The sequence below is a fragment of the Pristiophorus japonicus genome, chromosome 4 (genome assembly GCF_044704955.1).
Source record: "Pristiophorus japonicus isolate sPriJap1 chromosome 4, sPriJap1.hap1, whole genome shotgun sequence".
In the NCBI taxonomy this organism is placed as follows: Eukaryota; Metazoa; Chordata; class Chondrichthyes; family Pristiophoridae; genus Pristiophorus; species Pristiophorus japonicus.
In genome coordinates, this window is record NC_091980.1 from 248,105,106 (window position 1) to 248,118,513 (window position 13,408).

Here is a 13,408-nt window from a genome sequence, read left to right on the forward strand (position 1 = left end):
CTAATAACACCATCAAAGTCACTCTTTAAATCAGTGACAACCATCGCAACTGTGCTGTATGGGCAGAATGATCGTGTAAAGAAATGAGAGAAAATTTGAACATTTTATTTTGAATGTTCCTTAAATATGAAACTCAAAGTGGGAGACTTTCGATTTGGATGCCAAATGGGTGCAATATTGGTGATGTGCCCGTGTGACCTGCGGTCAGCCAGTCAGAACCACTTTCAGGTTCGGGCCTCATTAACATTTTTGCACTAAGTTGTGGGTGTTACGGTGGCACATTGCTGCCACTCCCTGGTTTCCTCAGGAGGAAATTAGGCCGGCTGATTCACACAATCTGTTGGGGGGTGGGGGGGAAGTGGATGCCGACGGGGGTGAGTGGATGATTGCAAGAAAGGGTCCACTGTGGGCCAGATCTTTGTGGGGCAAAGGAGCAGTCCTGCCCAAACTGACCCAACAAAAATCTTTTTTAAAAATTCTCACGTTTTGCAAGAGGACTCCAGGGGTTCCTTTCAGGTCCGCCAGTTAGGCTTCTGAATGCCTGGAAAAAAGGACTGGCATGCGCCATACATGCTTCACCCATTTCTCCTTGAATGTTGCAGTCGGGGTACTACAACAGTCATGGGACCCCGATTTGCATATCTACACAGCTTGTTTTAGGTGCCCATTTAAAGATCTGCCTTCTCAGATGGGAAAATGGGTGCACAAGGTCCCCACCAGGCTTTCAACTGTCGATCGCCAATTTCTCAAGCAAGAATCAGGCTCCCGTCAGTTCAATGTCTCCCTCAATCTTCTTTATTTTTATTTATTATCAGTATACTGAATTTCATCCGTGTTGTTGAGATATTCTGATGCATATACACACCTCGCCAAGCAGGAGCACCACAACGATTAAAGGAAAGTCAAAACTTTTGTTCAATAGGGTAATTATTTTATTGTTGCACATTGCTAAACCACTTTGTACCTAAAGTGCATTTGCCTCGGCTAACCTTACAATAGTATCAAAATTAAAAATTGGGGCAACAGACTTTTAAAATTTGTACATTTAGCCCACCACCAAATGATTTATATTGTTCAGAAGACATATTAGTTTGAGAATGTAATTTAGAGGCATTCCTTTAACACCAGTTAATGCTACATTAATGTTGTAATAAACAACCAGTCGAATCAAGAATGGAGCTCGGCAGTCTGTAAGATGGGGTTTGCAAGCTAGAAGGAACTGCTGTATGTAAAGTTGTTTGATAACCTTAATAAATATATTCCTTGCTCATTTAGCATATGATTATATGAAGCCCTCAACAAGTTCAACATAATCTCAGTACAGTTGTCACATGTAGGAGACTGTTGATTAAATTAATAATGAGCTTTGTAAAATTGATGACTTTTAAATAATTAAATCACTTAATTAAAAATTTCAAACCTTAAATACTTTCATAAAAGGAAAATCCAAAATGAAAAATAAAGATTTTTTTGTACTTCATTATTTGTAAATGTCTTTCGTTCTCTTAATCCAGTGACTTTATGTCTTCAGTATATTGGTTTCTAAAGCTTGGTTGATAGGCATAAAAAATTAATATGCCTTTCACAGAATAATTCAGTGCTTTCTCCATTATCCTACTTCAGTTACCAATGGGGCCAGTACCAATGTTTGATTGGACACCTTTCAGCTTCAGACATGCCATTGACATTACATCTAACGCACTGGAATACTCTCACACAGAGGTCACCTTCTTCGTACAGCAGCGTATAAAATACCACAACAAGACATCAGCAAGGGCCAAATGCATGAACAGTAACAGTGTGTGAAGCAGGTGAACTTTCTCACAAGATAGTTTCCTCTCCTTGTTGCATTTTACTGTATGTTTTTATCAAACAGAATCGCTCTGTTTAACTTGAGAAACCTCATAATGCTTAATGGGAATAGTCTCAAAGTTGCTGTTCGTGTACGCCCTTTCAATCAGGTAAGATCATCCATTTCAATATTTAAAATACCAGTGAATTCCCACTGTGAAACCTGTGTGTGTAATCTATTATTTACTGCAAAAATAAGATGGCAATGAACAATTTAAAAATGCATTGAAAAGCCACGGTGTATCGTCTTAAATTATCTGACGATAAAATGGTATTCCAAGTTAATTATAACCCTGAGCTTACTTACCCATGCCTTGTTGTTCTTGAGCTGGTGGAGCACTGAAGCATTGAAGCACTGACCACACTTGATCAGCTCCGTTGGGCGGGCCACATTGTTCGCATGCCTGACACAAGGCTCCCAAAGCAAGCACTCTACTCGGATCTCCTAGCGAGCCCCAGGTGGGCAGAGGAAATGTTTCAAGGGCACCCTCAAAGCCTCCTTGATAAAATGCAACGTCCCCACTGACACCTGGGAGTCCCTGGCCAAAGACCGCCCTAAGTGGAGGAAGAGCATCCGGGAGGGCGCTGAGCACCTCAAGTCTCGTTGCCGAGAGCATGCAGAAAACAAGCGCAGACAGCTGAAAGAGCGTGCGGCAAACCAGTCCCACCCACCCTTTCCTTCAACCACTGTCTGTCCCATCTGTGACAGAGTGTAATTCCCGTATTGAACTGTACAGTCACCTACGAACTCACTTTTAGAGTGGTAGCAAATCTTCCTCGATTTCGAGGGACTGCCTATGATGATGCACCCCATGAGAATGGGACTTGCGGAGGGGGTTAAAATATTAGCAGCGCGGCACTCATCGAAGGCACGCTGCTCACACAGCCCATGCAATTTTAATAGGCACATTTCAGGCCATGTGTGAGGTCCTCACTCCAGCAAGAGATTGAAAAGTTGGGGTCTGATGATGTCATTCAGACCCTGACCATATTTTAACCGGCAGCTGCAAGATTGGCACCTGGTGCCACCTCATCAGGGAAATCTGGTGCCGAGGAGCAGCAGGCACAGAAAGAGGGTTATTTTCTTTTTCTAAAGGTTTTCTTGGGCCCATTAGGTGGGTAAAGGATTATCATCTAATTTTACGGATTGGTAAAAGAAAATTTTAACAGAGCTTCTGACCAGGGTAAAGAGGTGAGCTTCGTCATGATGAGGATGACAGATCAATTGTCAAATATTGTCATTAAAGATGAAATGATGTGTGACTAGAGTTTAAATGTGCTGCTCAAAGTCAATGTCCATGTTATTTGTGGAAATTAAGTGCGTGATAAATTTATCCATTGGCATACTGCATGCCGACAATTCACATGGGATAAAGAACCATTTTACATTTACGTAACACCTTATCAGGTCTTTCCGAAATGTCTCAGAGCTTCATGTACAACTAATTATTTAGAAGTTTACTGACTGTTGTTATGTAAGCAAAAGTAGCAGCCATTTTGCACAGAGCAAGGTCTCACGGGATGCAATGTGTAAGAAATCATGAATTTGAAGAAATTGCGAATGATAAAAGAAACAATGATTTTATAAAAGAAAAGCTTGTGCCAGCTCAGCAGACACAGGGAGCTAAGTTCAGAGAGAGAAAAACAAGCCTTTGAGGCCTAGCACTGGCGATAAGGGATTTAGCAATGAGCCTTAAAGATAAACCAGCTGGGGCCGAACTTGCCACTTTCTATAAGGGCCTCAAAGAGACAGCCACGGGTCGGTAAAGAATCACCGCACGGTCAGCGCGGAGGGGCCGCCATTTTGTATATTGCCCTCCTTTAGTTTTGGAGCAGTGTACGGGCCCGCCCCGACCGTTTTCTCATCACGTCGTGCACGCGCCAACCCCTTACCGAGCTGCGGCGACTCCCTTTCGGAAATTGTCCCCCGGGAAATTGCCCTGTGCGGAATTGCCCCGCTGCCGCTGGTCGATGCCACTGACAGCTTTTTCTGTCGGTACCCTTTTTGTGGCTGGGCGGCATGGCCAACCTTAAAGGGGAGGTCGCACTGCCGGAGACTCCATTTTGTTTTTTTATTTTCGGCCGACTGCTAGGTCGGGCCGACAATTATGCCCGTGGGTTCAGCCGGGCTGCCTGTAGCCTGGCACTCCATCTTGGGTACCAAGCTGCTGGCCCAGCCGAAACCCTCCCTGGTGGCCCAGTGTTTGCCACTAAAGTGGCTGCAGAGTTCGCAGTGGTCCTCCCCTTTAACTGATAGTCCCCCCACCTCCGTCCTGCTAGTGGCGGTTACACCAACCCTACCACGCTTCTGCCCCTCTCCCGACAGCAACGCCCTGACCGGAAACATAAACCAAAGAGCTGAAAATCGCCAGAATGTCCACCCCATGCATTGGGGTGGATGGAGCACCTGAAAAACGGTAAATGCACACCGTTTTGGGCGGAGGGCAATTTCAGCCCCGCTGTCTCTTGAAAGGGCAACAGGGAAATCAGACAGAGATAAGGAAGAAGACGACCTCATAGGTACCCTTTCCTCTGTGATTGGACAATTGAATGGGTAAAAAGTGATTGATGCAAGGCATCCACATTCCCACCGAAATAAGGTATAAAAACGGGAAACCGAGAGAGAGAAACAGGCAGACTGAAGAGAGAGTTTCCTCATGGATCTCATGCAGGTTTCAGCCTAACACCTTGGTCAAGCTCAAACCTCTGAGGTGGATTCCCCCATACAGGCTTCAGCCTAACACCTCCACCAGCTCGGGATCTGTTCAGAGACCACCGTTCCGCCTCAACGTCCGTCTGTTCTGTTCCAGGGCCATAGATCGTTCTCATCTGTCACGGGTTGTATGTCTACTATATCTATTTTAATCACATGTTGCATCTGATTCTGCTTATAACTGGCGCTCTTTAATAAAATGCCTTACAACTCCTGTAAGCGATTTTGATTCTAGCCCAATTGCTAGATGGACGGTTCGAATCGCCCCCACATAATGAAAATGTTATACCCGGGGATTATTATTTTGAGTGTAAATGGAATAAGTCACGGACAGGAATGCTTCGGTGAAAAATCGTACTTATATTTATTTAGCCTAACATACACTGGCTAAAACATGCACTACTAAACAAAATCACTGTCTCTGTGGAGAGTAAGATCCAGGTTACAAACAACATACATACAGTACAACACTGAGGACCGGTAACATGCAGTAATTCCCTTGTTGCTATGGTGGATTCTAACTCCACCCCTACCAACGAATTACCCAGTCGCAGCCCCTTCGCCCGGCTAAACCAAAGGAAGCTTCCTCCTCAGAATAGCCTCGAAAAACTTCACTTCTGAGAAACCTCTGAGCCTTTACACCTCACCCAGCTCGCCTGGGATATTTGGTTACCGGCTTGGGACACTCGCGACCAGGCTCACCACCACACACAGTTGGTCTCGATCGCTCAGCTCAGCTGTGGGAAGTCACTGCCTGGAGGCCGTACCCTGTGAGGGGGATGCAGTTCGCTGTCTCAGCGGCTTCTTCTGCGGAACTGCGGCTACCTCCTCTGGTACTTCTTTTTGTTACATCAAGAGCAAAAGGGAGAAAGGTAGAGAAATGGTGGAAAAGAGTCTATCTTTATCGGAGTCTTGCTACCCCTATCTTTCCCACCAATCTTTAAAACCCTTTTGTTTCTAAGCACTCCGGTGCTTAGTCAGTGATGGGCCATCAGACCTACATGTATTGGACTAATGGCCCGAAGTCTGCGACATATCTCGGTCTTTGTGTTGGGGAAAAAAAAAACTGGCCCCTCTTTGGCTGGCCGGGTTGGTGGGTTCATTGTTCTGCTTCTCTTCTGAGATGGAGGTGAGAAGTGCTTTTGCATATGGCTCCCTTCCTTTAGCTAGGACTGGCAGGCGAACCCATACATTCTGGATGACTGACAGTTCTTTTGTCACAGTCAACTGCCATGCGGTCTCTCTGCATAGGAAAAAATACCCTCAGAAAAATCCCATAAAGTCCACAAAATATTCTCGACTGAATCCATTCTTTAAACAGAGACTTTGCGATCTCTTCACTCCTGAAACCCTTTGGTTAATCTGTGTGTGATCTGTGATCCAAATCTTACTGTGGTGTCAGAAGTGGGATTCACAGGGTTGGGAGTTGTAAGGTTACGATTCGGTGACCAGAGAGATTTAGTTCACTGTGCGTGATCGTCACTTAGACTGGGTAGTGGACTCCCTGAAAGAAGGGAAAGGGAGAAAGTATGATAAAGGTAAAACCAGAAATACAATAGCATTGGCGTATCACTGGGAAGTTAATAGACAGCCTGACAGAAAATGCTGCCGCATCTGCGGCAACCGACCGTCTAAAAATCCGAGAACATAGTAACATGGACTATGATTATATTCTTGACGGACTTTCTGAGGATGTCCAGGAAAGTAAACTTAAGCTGAACAAAGACCGAGACAACTTATCTTACGGAGCATACTTGTGCACTGTACAGTTAAATAAGAAAACTAAAGAGTTAGGGCCCAAAATTCCACATGGATTTTTTTAGGTGCAGTTGTTGAGGTACGTCTGATATTTTAGTGGCCCAACTGCGCCTAAAAAAAAAAGTTCCAAGTTTCGCCAGTATAACCTTTCTTTTTGGATCGGCACAGATTGTCCTTAAGCTCTGTGGGTGGAGCTTAAGGTCTGCGCCGAAAAACTGAGGTTGCCAGGGTAACGAGGGACACACTGAAGAGCTGAGGCACAAATAAAGCATTTCCCCTTTGTAAAATAGATCACTAAGTGAGACTTGGGACAACAGACTGAAATCTCAATATATGAAACAGTATGAAATTCCTTTATTCCTTTTTAGCATTGATAGATTTTTTTCATCTCTACAGTGCTGGTGCTACTGCAATCCCGGGCCGAAAAGACCCCCACCCCACCATCACCAGCCCACACCTACCCCGAGCTGAAAGGCCCCCTCCCCACCACCACCAGTCCACACCTATCCTGAGCTGAAAGGCCCCCACCACCGGCCTGCACCTATCTTGGGCCGAAAGGCCCCCACACCCCCACCCCCAAACCCCCCCCAATGCCATGTCTTCAGCTCTGATGAAACAATGCTGTCTTCTCTCCGCCGATTTTCTCTTCTCTGCGCCGATTTCCTTAAGTGTATGTAAGGTTTTTCAGTAGGGTGCAGAGCGCCATTTTAGGAAAAAATCATACTTGGCCAAACTCGCTTAAATGGCCAGAAATTGCGCACCCAGCAGGTTCCGCCCCTAGTGACATAGTAAAATCGGGAACTAAAAAAATCGGACACAGCTACTTTAGAATGGTGCAGAAACTTTGGCGAAACTTGCAGATTTTAGTCTGCTCCAAAAAAACAACGTTGGCCAAAAAAATGGCACAGAATGGTGGTAAAAATTCAGCCCTTAAAAGAACAGATAGAGAAGCTGCAAAAAGAAAGCAATGGTTGGCAGGAAAACATTTCTGTCTTTCTCAACCAGTTATGCTGGGTGCAAAAGGGTCATGACAAAGCTCATTGTACACAATGGAAACTAGACCAAATGCTAGATCAAAATATTGAACTACAGGCAGAAAATACCAGACTGAGTGAGAAGATGCAAGGGGCGCTTTAAGGGAATTAAACCGGTGCCAAACCATCATTTCCCCCGAAGCAGACCGCACCCTCTGCTTAGCACAAATCCAACAGCTCCAGGCACAAATCAGCCAACAATGGGCAGTGGTGGCAGCTGTCTCCAAAATCAAACCGAAAGATCCCAACCCTTGCTGGGACAACATAGCTGAGGACCCCACTCCCTCTACTCCCCCTCCACTGTACAAGGATGGTGAGGCAAGTGAGACGATAAATGGCCAATTAATCTGTTTTTTGGTGCTGCTCGTTGATCCAAACTGATACTGGGACTATAAAAATCAGTTTCCAATTTTTGCTCCCCACGGGGAGCCTTGCCTGTAGGAAATTGCAGTGCATGCTACCATTAGAGTAAATGGTGAAAAATGTGCAGGACGCACCTGACTTTTTGACAAGAGTTACCAATTGCTGTAGCTCCTCACAGGCAACATGAAATTGTAAAATGATTCTTAATGTCGACGGACTCAGTGTGAGTCTGAAAAGAGAAATCGTACTAGTAGGTATAAAAAAACACCATCGGCAATTCAGTCAAAAATGTGGAAGTGCACGTTTGTGTTTACAGAGTAAAATATTGCCTCAATATTATCTACTACTGGCATCTATTCTGTATATAATAACAGCTAGGTAAGGTTCAGACACGTTTTTGCAAATGCCAAACTGGAATAGAACGTTGAGCTTCTTGAGCAAATAAACAAAATTATGTGAATCGAGAATATTCTTGATTTTTAGTTTGTTAGTGTGCTGATTTGTGTTAACAAAATGACATTTATATAATGGTGCCAAAAACCCACAGGGGGGTGAGGGTCCACTGGATTCCTGCTGTAACTCCAGTGGGAATCAGCTCTCTGCTCTCTATGGGATTTTGCAGCCCAACCTTGTTAGGGGTGGATCTTTCGCTAAACTCTTAAAAGACAAATGTCATCGGGGGTTGGTGGTGGTGGGAGGAACGTTGGGGATTTGTGGGGACAGTAATTCCCTAGTCCTGGAGCTCCTGCTTCTCCAACTCAATTGGGACTGGAGACTGGTACGCCAAGTGAGATGACATGTATTGGCCTCCCACTGGATGGTCCCCACATGGAGAGAGTCTAAGTCAGCGAAGTGGCCTAGATCGCTGAAAAATACCCAACTTTCTTCTAATTGAGATTGGTTGAAGGGTTTGATGGACAATTGTATGGGGTCAGGCAGGGTGGGGGACGGTCGTGGCGGTGGCGAACTGGGCAGCTAGACATTGGAGGGTGCCAGCGATGCATGTGCAGTGGTGCTAGCACCCACATACCTCATGGAAGTTAGATGCCCTCCCACTAACTCTACAAACTCTAGTGGGATCAGCATTGGAGATCCTGCAGGCATGATCCTGGCACAGCTTCCAGCATGGCATTCAGTGGATTTCCATGCCCAATGGGCTAGAAATTCATCTCCTTCCTGATACTCCGTAGCGCCATGAAATGATGATAAAATGGTGGCCGCCGCTCTTTCGCGAGCTGGTGGCAGGTCCCGCCCCATATTTTTCTACGCCTTTGAGCTGCAGCATTCTGGAAATAAAATGGCAGCATGATGACATCAGTCGGTGTGCAACGTCGAATTAATGTCACCAACACAAATTTCGATCCTAGTGCTAAGCACGCCAGGTTTACCTGGTTAACTTGGTGTACAAGCAGGCTGACAGTGGTGATGTCTGCAGCTCTTAAAGGGACACAAACATCATTCAGGTAAGTTTGAATTTAGGGTTTGGCAAGTGTTTTTTTTTTATTTTATTGAAGCAGTGGCTTGCTTCATTAAATGTGAAAAGTGTTTTAAGTGTGTAGGGAATGCTGCTGGATACTTGCAAGGGCTCGGATGGTAAATGAAGGTCTTTAAGATAGAACATGCTGCGAATACTCAACAGGTCATGCAACATCCGTGGAGATATAAACAGAGTTCACATCTCAGGTTGACATGTTGGTGACCAGCTGAGTATTTCCAGCATTTTATGCTGTAATTTCACATTTACAGCATCCACTGCAGAGGGAAGTGGAAGACGCAGAAGAGGAAGATGCCAAAGAGGAGGAATCAGACGGAAGTATGCATCCTAGACAGCCCCTTTGTAGCCGCAATATCTAGGATGGAATCATCTGCCTGCGGTCCCACTGGCTGAGCTGGCTACATTTCATGGGTGTGTGAAATGAGGAAGGCACAAGGGTGGAGTTGTGCTGACAGGAGGGTGGGAAAGCAAGAGGTGCATGCCAGAAGGAGGATAACGTATGAGGATACCAGCATCTTGTATCCTTTCAGCCCCGTTCCTGACCAAGGGCTCAGCCATGCCCCTGGCAAGAATGAACTGCACCATTTCCTCTAAGGGGGTGAAGTGACGCTAGGAATGGAAGATGTGCCTCGTGATTGGTGCAGATTGTTGGTAGGTGAATGATTGTGTGTCGTGCATTGAGCAGTGTGTGAGGCTAGTGATGCAGTTGTTAGGAGATGGCTTTTGATGATGCATTGACCAGTGGTCTGAGGTAATGAAGTTTCTTTGGGCACTGGAGCCAAGTGGTGGGGGTGACACTGCTGGCAGCGATGGCCTTAGTGATGTACTCCCACATCGTTCTTTCTGGACAGCCTCCTGGCCCCTGTGGGTAGAGGGCCACTCTTGCAGTGTTGACCCACTGCACAAAGCTGGACAGCTGCATGCCAGACCCTCGGTGCCTCTTTCCTGGCTTGCTGAACCATTTGTGTTAGTGCTGAGGGGATTTTCCCCATTTATAGAAACATAGAAACATAGAAAATAGGTGCAGGAGTAGGCCATTCGGCCCTTCTAGCCTGCACCGCCATTCAATGAGTTCATGGCTGAACATTCAACTTCAGTACCCCATTCCTGCTTTCTCGCCATACCCCTTGATCCCCCTAGCAGTAAGGACCTCATCTAACTCCTTTTTGAATATATTTAGTGAATTGGCCTCAACAACTTTCTGTGGTAGAGAATTCCACAGGTTCACCACTCTCTGGGTGAAGAAGTTCCTCCGCATCTCGGTCCTAAATGGCTTACCCCTTATCCTTAGACTGTGACCCCTGGTTCTGGACTTCCCCAACATTGGGAACATTCTTCCTGCATCTAACCTGTCTAACCCCGTCAGAATTTTATATGTTTCTATGAGGTCCCCTCTCATTCTTCTGAACTCCAGTGAATACAAGCCCAGTTGATCCAGTCTTTCTTGATAGGTCAGTCCCGCCATCCCGGGAATCAGTCTGGTGAACCTTCGCTGCACTCCCTCAATAGCAAGAATGTCCTTCCTCAGGTTAGGAGACCAAAACTGTACACAATACTCCAGGTGTGGCCTCACCAATGCCCTGTACAACTGTAGCAACACCTCCCTGCCCCTGTACTCAAATCCCCTTGCTATGAAGGCCAACATGCCATTTGCTTTCTTAACCGCCTGCTGCACCTGCATGCCAACCTTCAATGACTGTTGAGGTTAGGAAGTTAATTCAGCTTTAACAGCTGAATCTTCACATTTGGAACTTCTTTCAAATGTTGAATATTTTTTAAAAATGTATTGATTCACTGCATTTTATTTTGTATTGCTTCAGTGTGCATGGCCCCTTTAATTCTCAAACCTCTTCATTACCCACAATTCCCTGCGAGCTCCACAGCCTTGCTCCCAGAGGCTGTGGGAAACTGCAGCACTGGACCTGGTCAGCAACTTCGTCCCGGATCCCTTCAGGAATGCCACCAGGACGGCGTTGCATGGAAGGTGAGTGCTGTGCCACCTATCTCCATGTCCCCCAGACCAATTTGACATGGTTAGCGTTGCGTTCACTTCCAGAGGCCGTTGCACCGGAAACTTTGCTGGCGAATACTAATGTTTCCCCTAATATCTTTAAATTAATCAATATGTGTTGTTTCCCATGCATGATTTTGTAAGAGAGAAAAGGCAATGAGAAGCAAATGTATCATCGCTATGGATGGCAACAATAGTACCATTGTGGATCCCAAAGACCTGAGCAACAAAAGAACATTTATCTTCGATTATTGCTATTGGTCAACTGATGGATATATTGAGAATGACCAAGGAGTTTATCTGCCTGATGGACCCCACAGCAAATATATCAATCAGGTCAGTCAGATAAGCCTCTTTTAAAACTAAGATACTAGAATGCAACCATTATTGACTTTTGGTTTTATATTTATAACTGATGAAATGCAATTAAGTACAAAAATATTATACACTTTTATTAGTATTTTTAAATTAAAACATTAAAACCTTATCTTGAGCCAAATAATAATTTAGAATGTATTATATTGTGATTTGAAAATATGGAGAATTCATTCATGTCAATTATTCAAAGGAACGGGTCTTTAATGAACTTGGGAGAGCTGTCTTGGAGAATGCCTGGAAGGGGTACAATGCATCCCTTTTTTCCTATGGACAAACTGGATCAGGGAAGAGCCATTCTATGACAGGATATGGAGGAAACAAGGGTCTTGTTCCCATGATTTGTGAAGAACTCTTCCAGGAAATTAAACAGCATCAAAACAAGGACAGGCTGTTTTATGTAAGGAGTAGGTGGCATCACATGCACAGTAAATCTTAGTTTATTTAAAATTTAGTTTAACAACCTAAAGTGCCCCTTTATTGATTATCAATTGTCTTTTGTAGGTTTATTTTAGCATGTTCGAGATCTACAATGAACAGGTATGTGTAACTATTGCGCTGCACAATACTCAAATGGAAGTTGCAAATCTAGACGTGCTGTCTATTAATTTCAGTGAAAAAGTAAACATCAGTATAAAGAAAGAAATACCACTTTATACTCATTTCTACTTTTTGTTGATTTTAGTTAACAGGGGAAAATATAGCCCATAGTTCCTAACCACACAAGTATAAACCCAGGTCTAGTTTTTCCCAGGCCTGAAAGTTGCAGTGGGTAATAATAGCAAAAGTACAGTGTTCACTGTTATTACTCCTCTGAAACTGACCGCAACTTCAGGATTTGGCGCATGTGCATCCTAACATGGGAATCCTGAAGTTGCGATCAGTTATTCACTGCTCTGACACTGGCTGTGCTGTGGGGCCGCAACCCCTCTCCCCCCCCCCACCTCCCCACTCTGTCATAGTCGACAATCCGTGTAATCATGAAACTGACAAAAAGATTGACTTCTCCGTGGTAATATCGCTGTTAAATACCCCATTAATAGTTAGACCTTGTTGGATTAGATGTAACTGGGGTTTTAATAGCATAATGACTGGTAAACAAACGTTATGGCCCTGAAAATCCCATTTTAATTCTGTGGAGTGTCAAATTTCTCCATAATTCCAATTTTTAAGGAACCTTAAAAATATAGATATTTCAGGTTTACCTTTTCCCCATGTGAGAGGCTCAATCTTTGTTTTGCTCTCTATAACATTTTTAAAAAGTCAGAATAAAAGGAGCTTCTTCAATTTCTGGTTCACTGGCCGTGAGAATTTTGCATTGTAATTGGCGCATAGACAGTTTGTTGACGTCAGAATAGCTCGCACTATGGAATTCCCACTAAACCACACTAATCTCAATTAAACACCGTAAAAGCCGAACTTCTTGCCACGGGAATCACAGGATCTTTGTGGGATGCTTTCTTTGGGGCCAGCGGTGAAAGCCTATGCTTTGCCACTGACTACAAATTACGGGCCTTTATCTTATCACAATATTAACTTAGATATATTAGGCATTTAACATTGTAATTATTTGAAAATACTATCTGTATCATGTTTTTTTTAAATTGTGGACTAAAATACTTTTTTTAAATCATCATCCACCCAGTTTGTATTTATTTTTGTCCTGATCTTTAGCTCCCTCCTCCAACTATATACCATTTCCTAGGAACTGGACATATATTTGCTCATGTCACTCAGTAAATTACCATTAGGAGCCCCATGAAACAAGGTGTAAGATCTCTTCCTTGCACGATTGCTTCCTTCCTGAG

The 13,408-nt window shown here is 44.4% G+C and overlaps 1 protein-coding gene across 1 annotated transcript in view; it reads left to right on the plus strand.

Annotated features, from left to right (window-relative positions):
- Nucleotides 1–1,907: 1,907 nt before the first annotated feature.
- The window catches only part of LOC139262757 (kinesin-like protein KIF28), a 118,330-nt gene continuing 106,829 nt past the window's right edge, over nucleotides 1,908–13,408 (plus strand). The window contains exons 1-4 of the mRNA XM_070877909.1: nucleotides 1,908–1,961; nucleotides 11,370–11,561; nucleotides 11,794–12,000; nucleotides 12,105–12,146. Coding sequence (XP_070734010.1) covers nucleotides 1,908–1,961; nucleotides 11,370–11,561; nucleotides 11,794–12,000; nucleotides 12,105–12,146 — 495 coding nt within the window. The remainder of the gene's footprint in view (nucleotides 1,962–11,369; nucleotides 11,562–11,793; nucleotides 12,001–12,104; nucleotides 12,147–13,408) is intronic.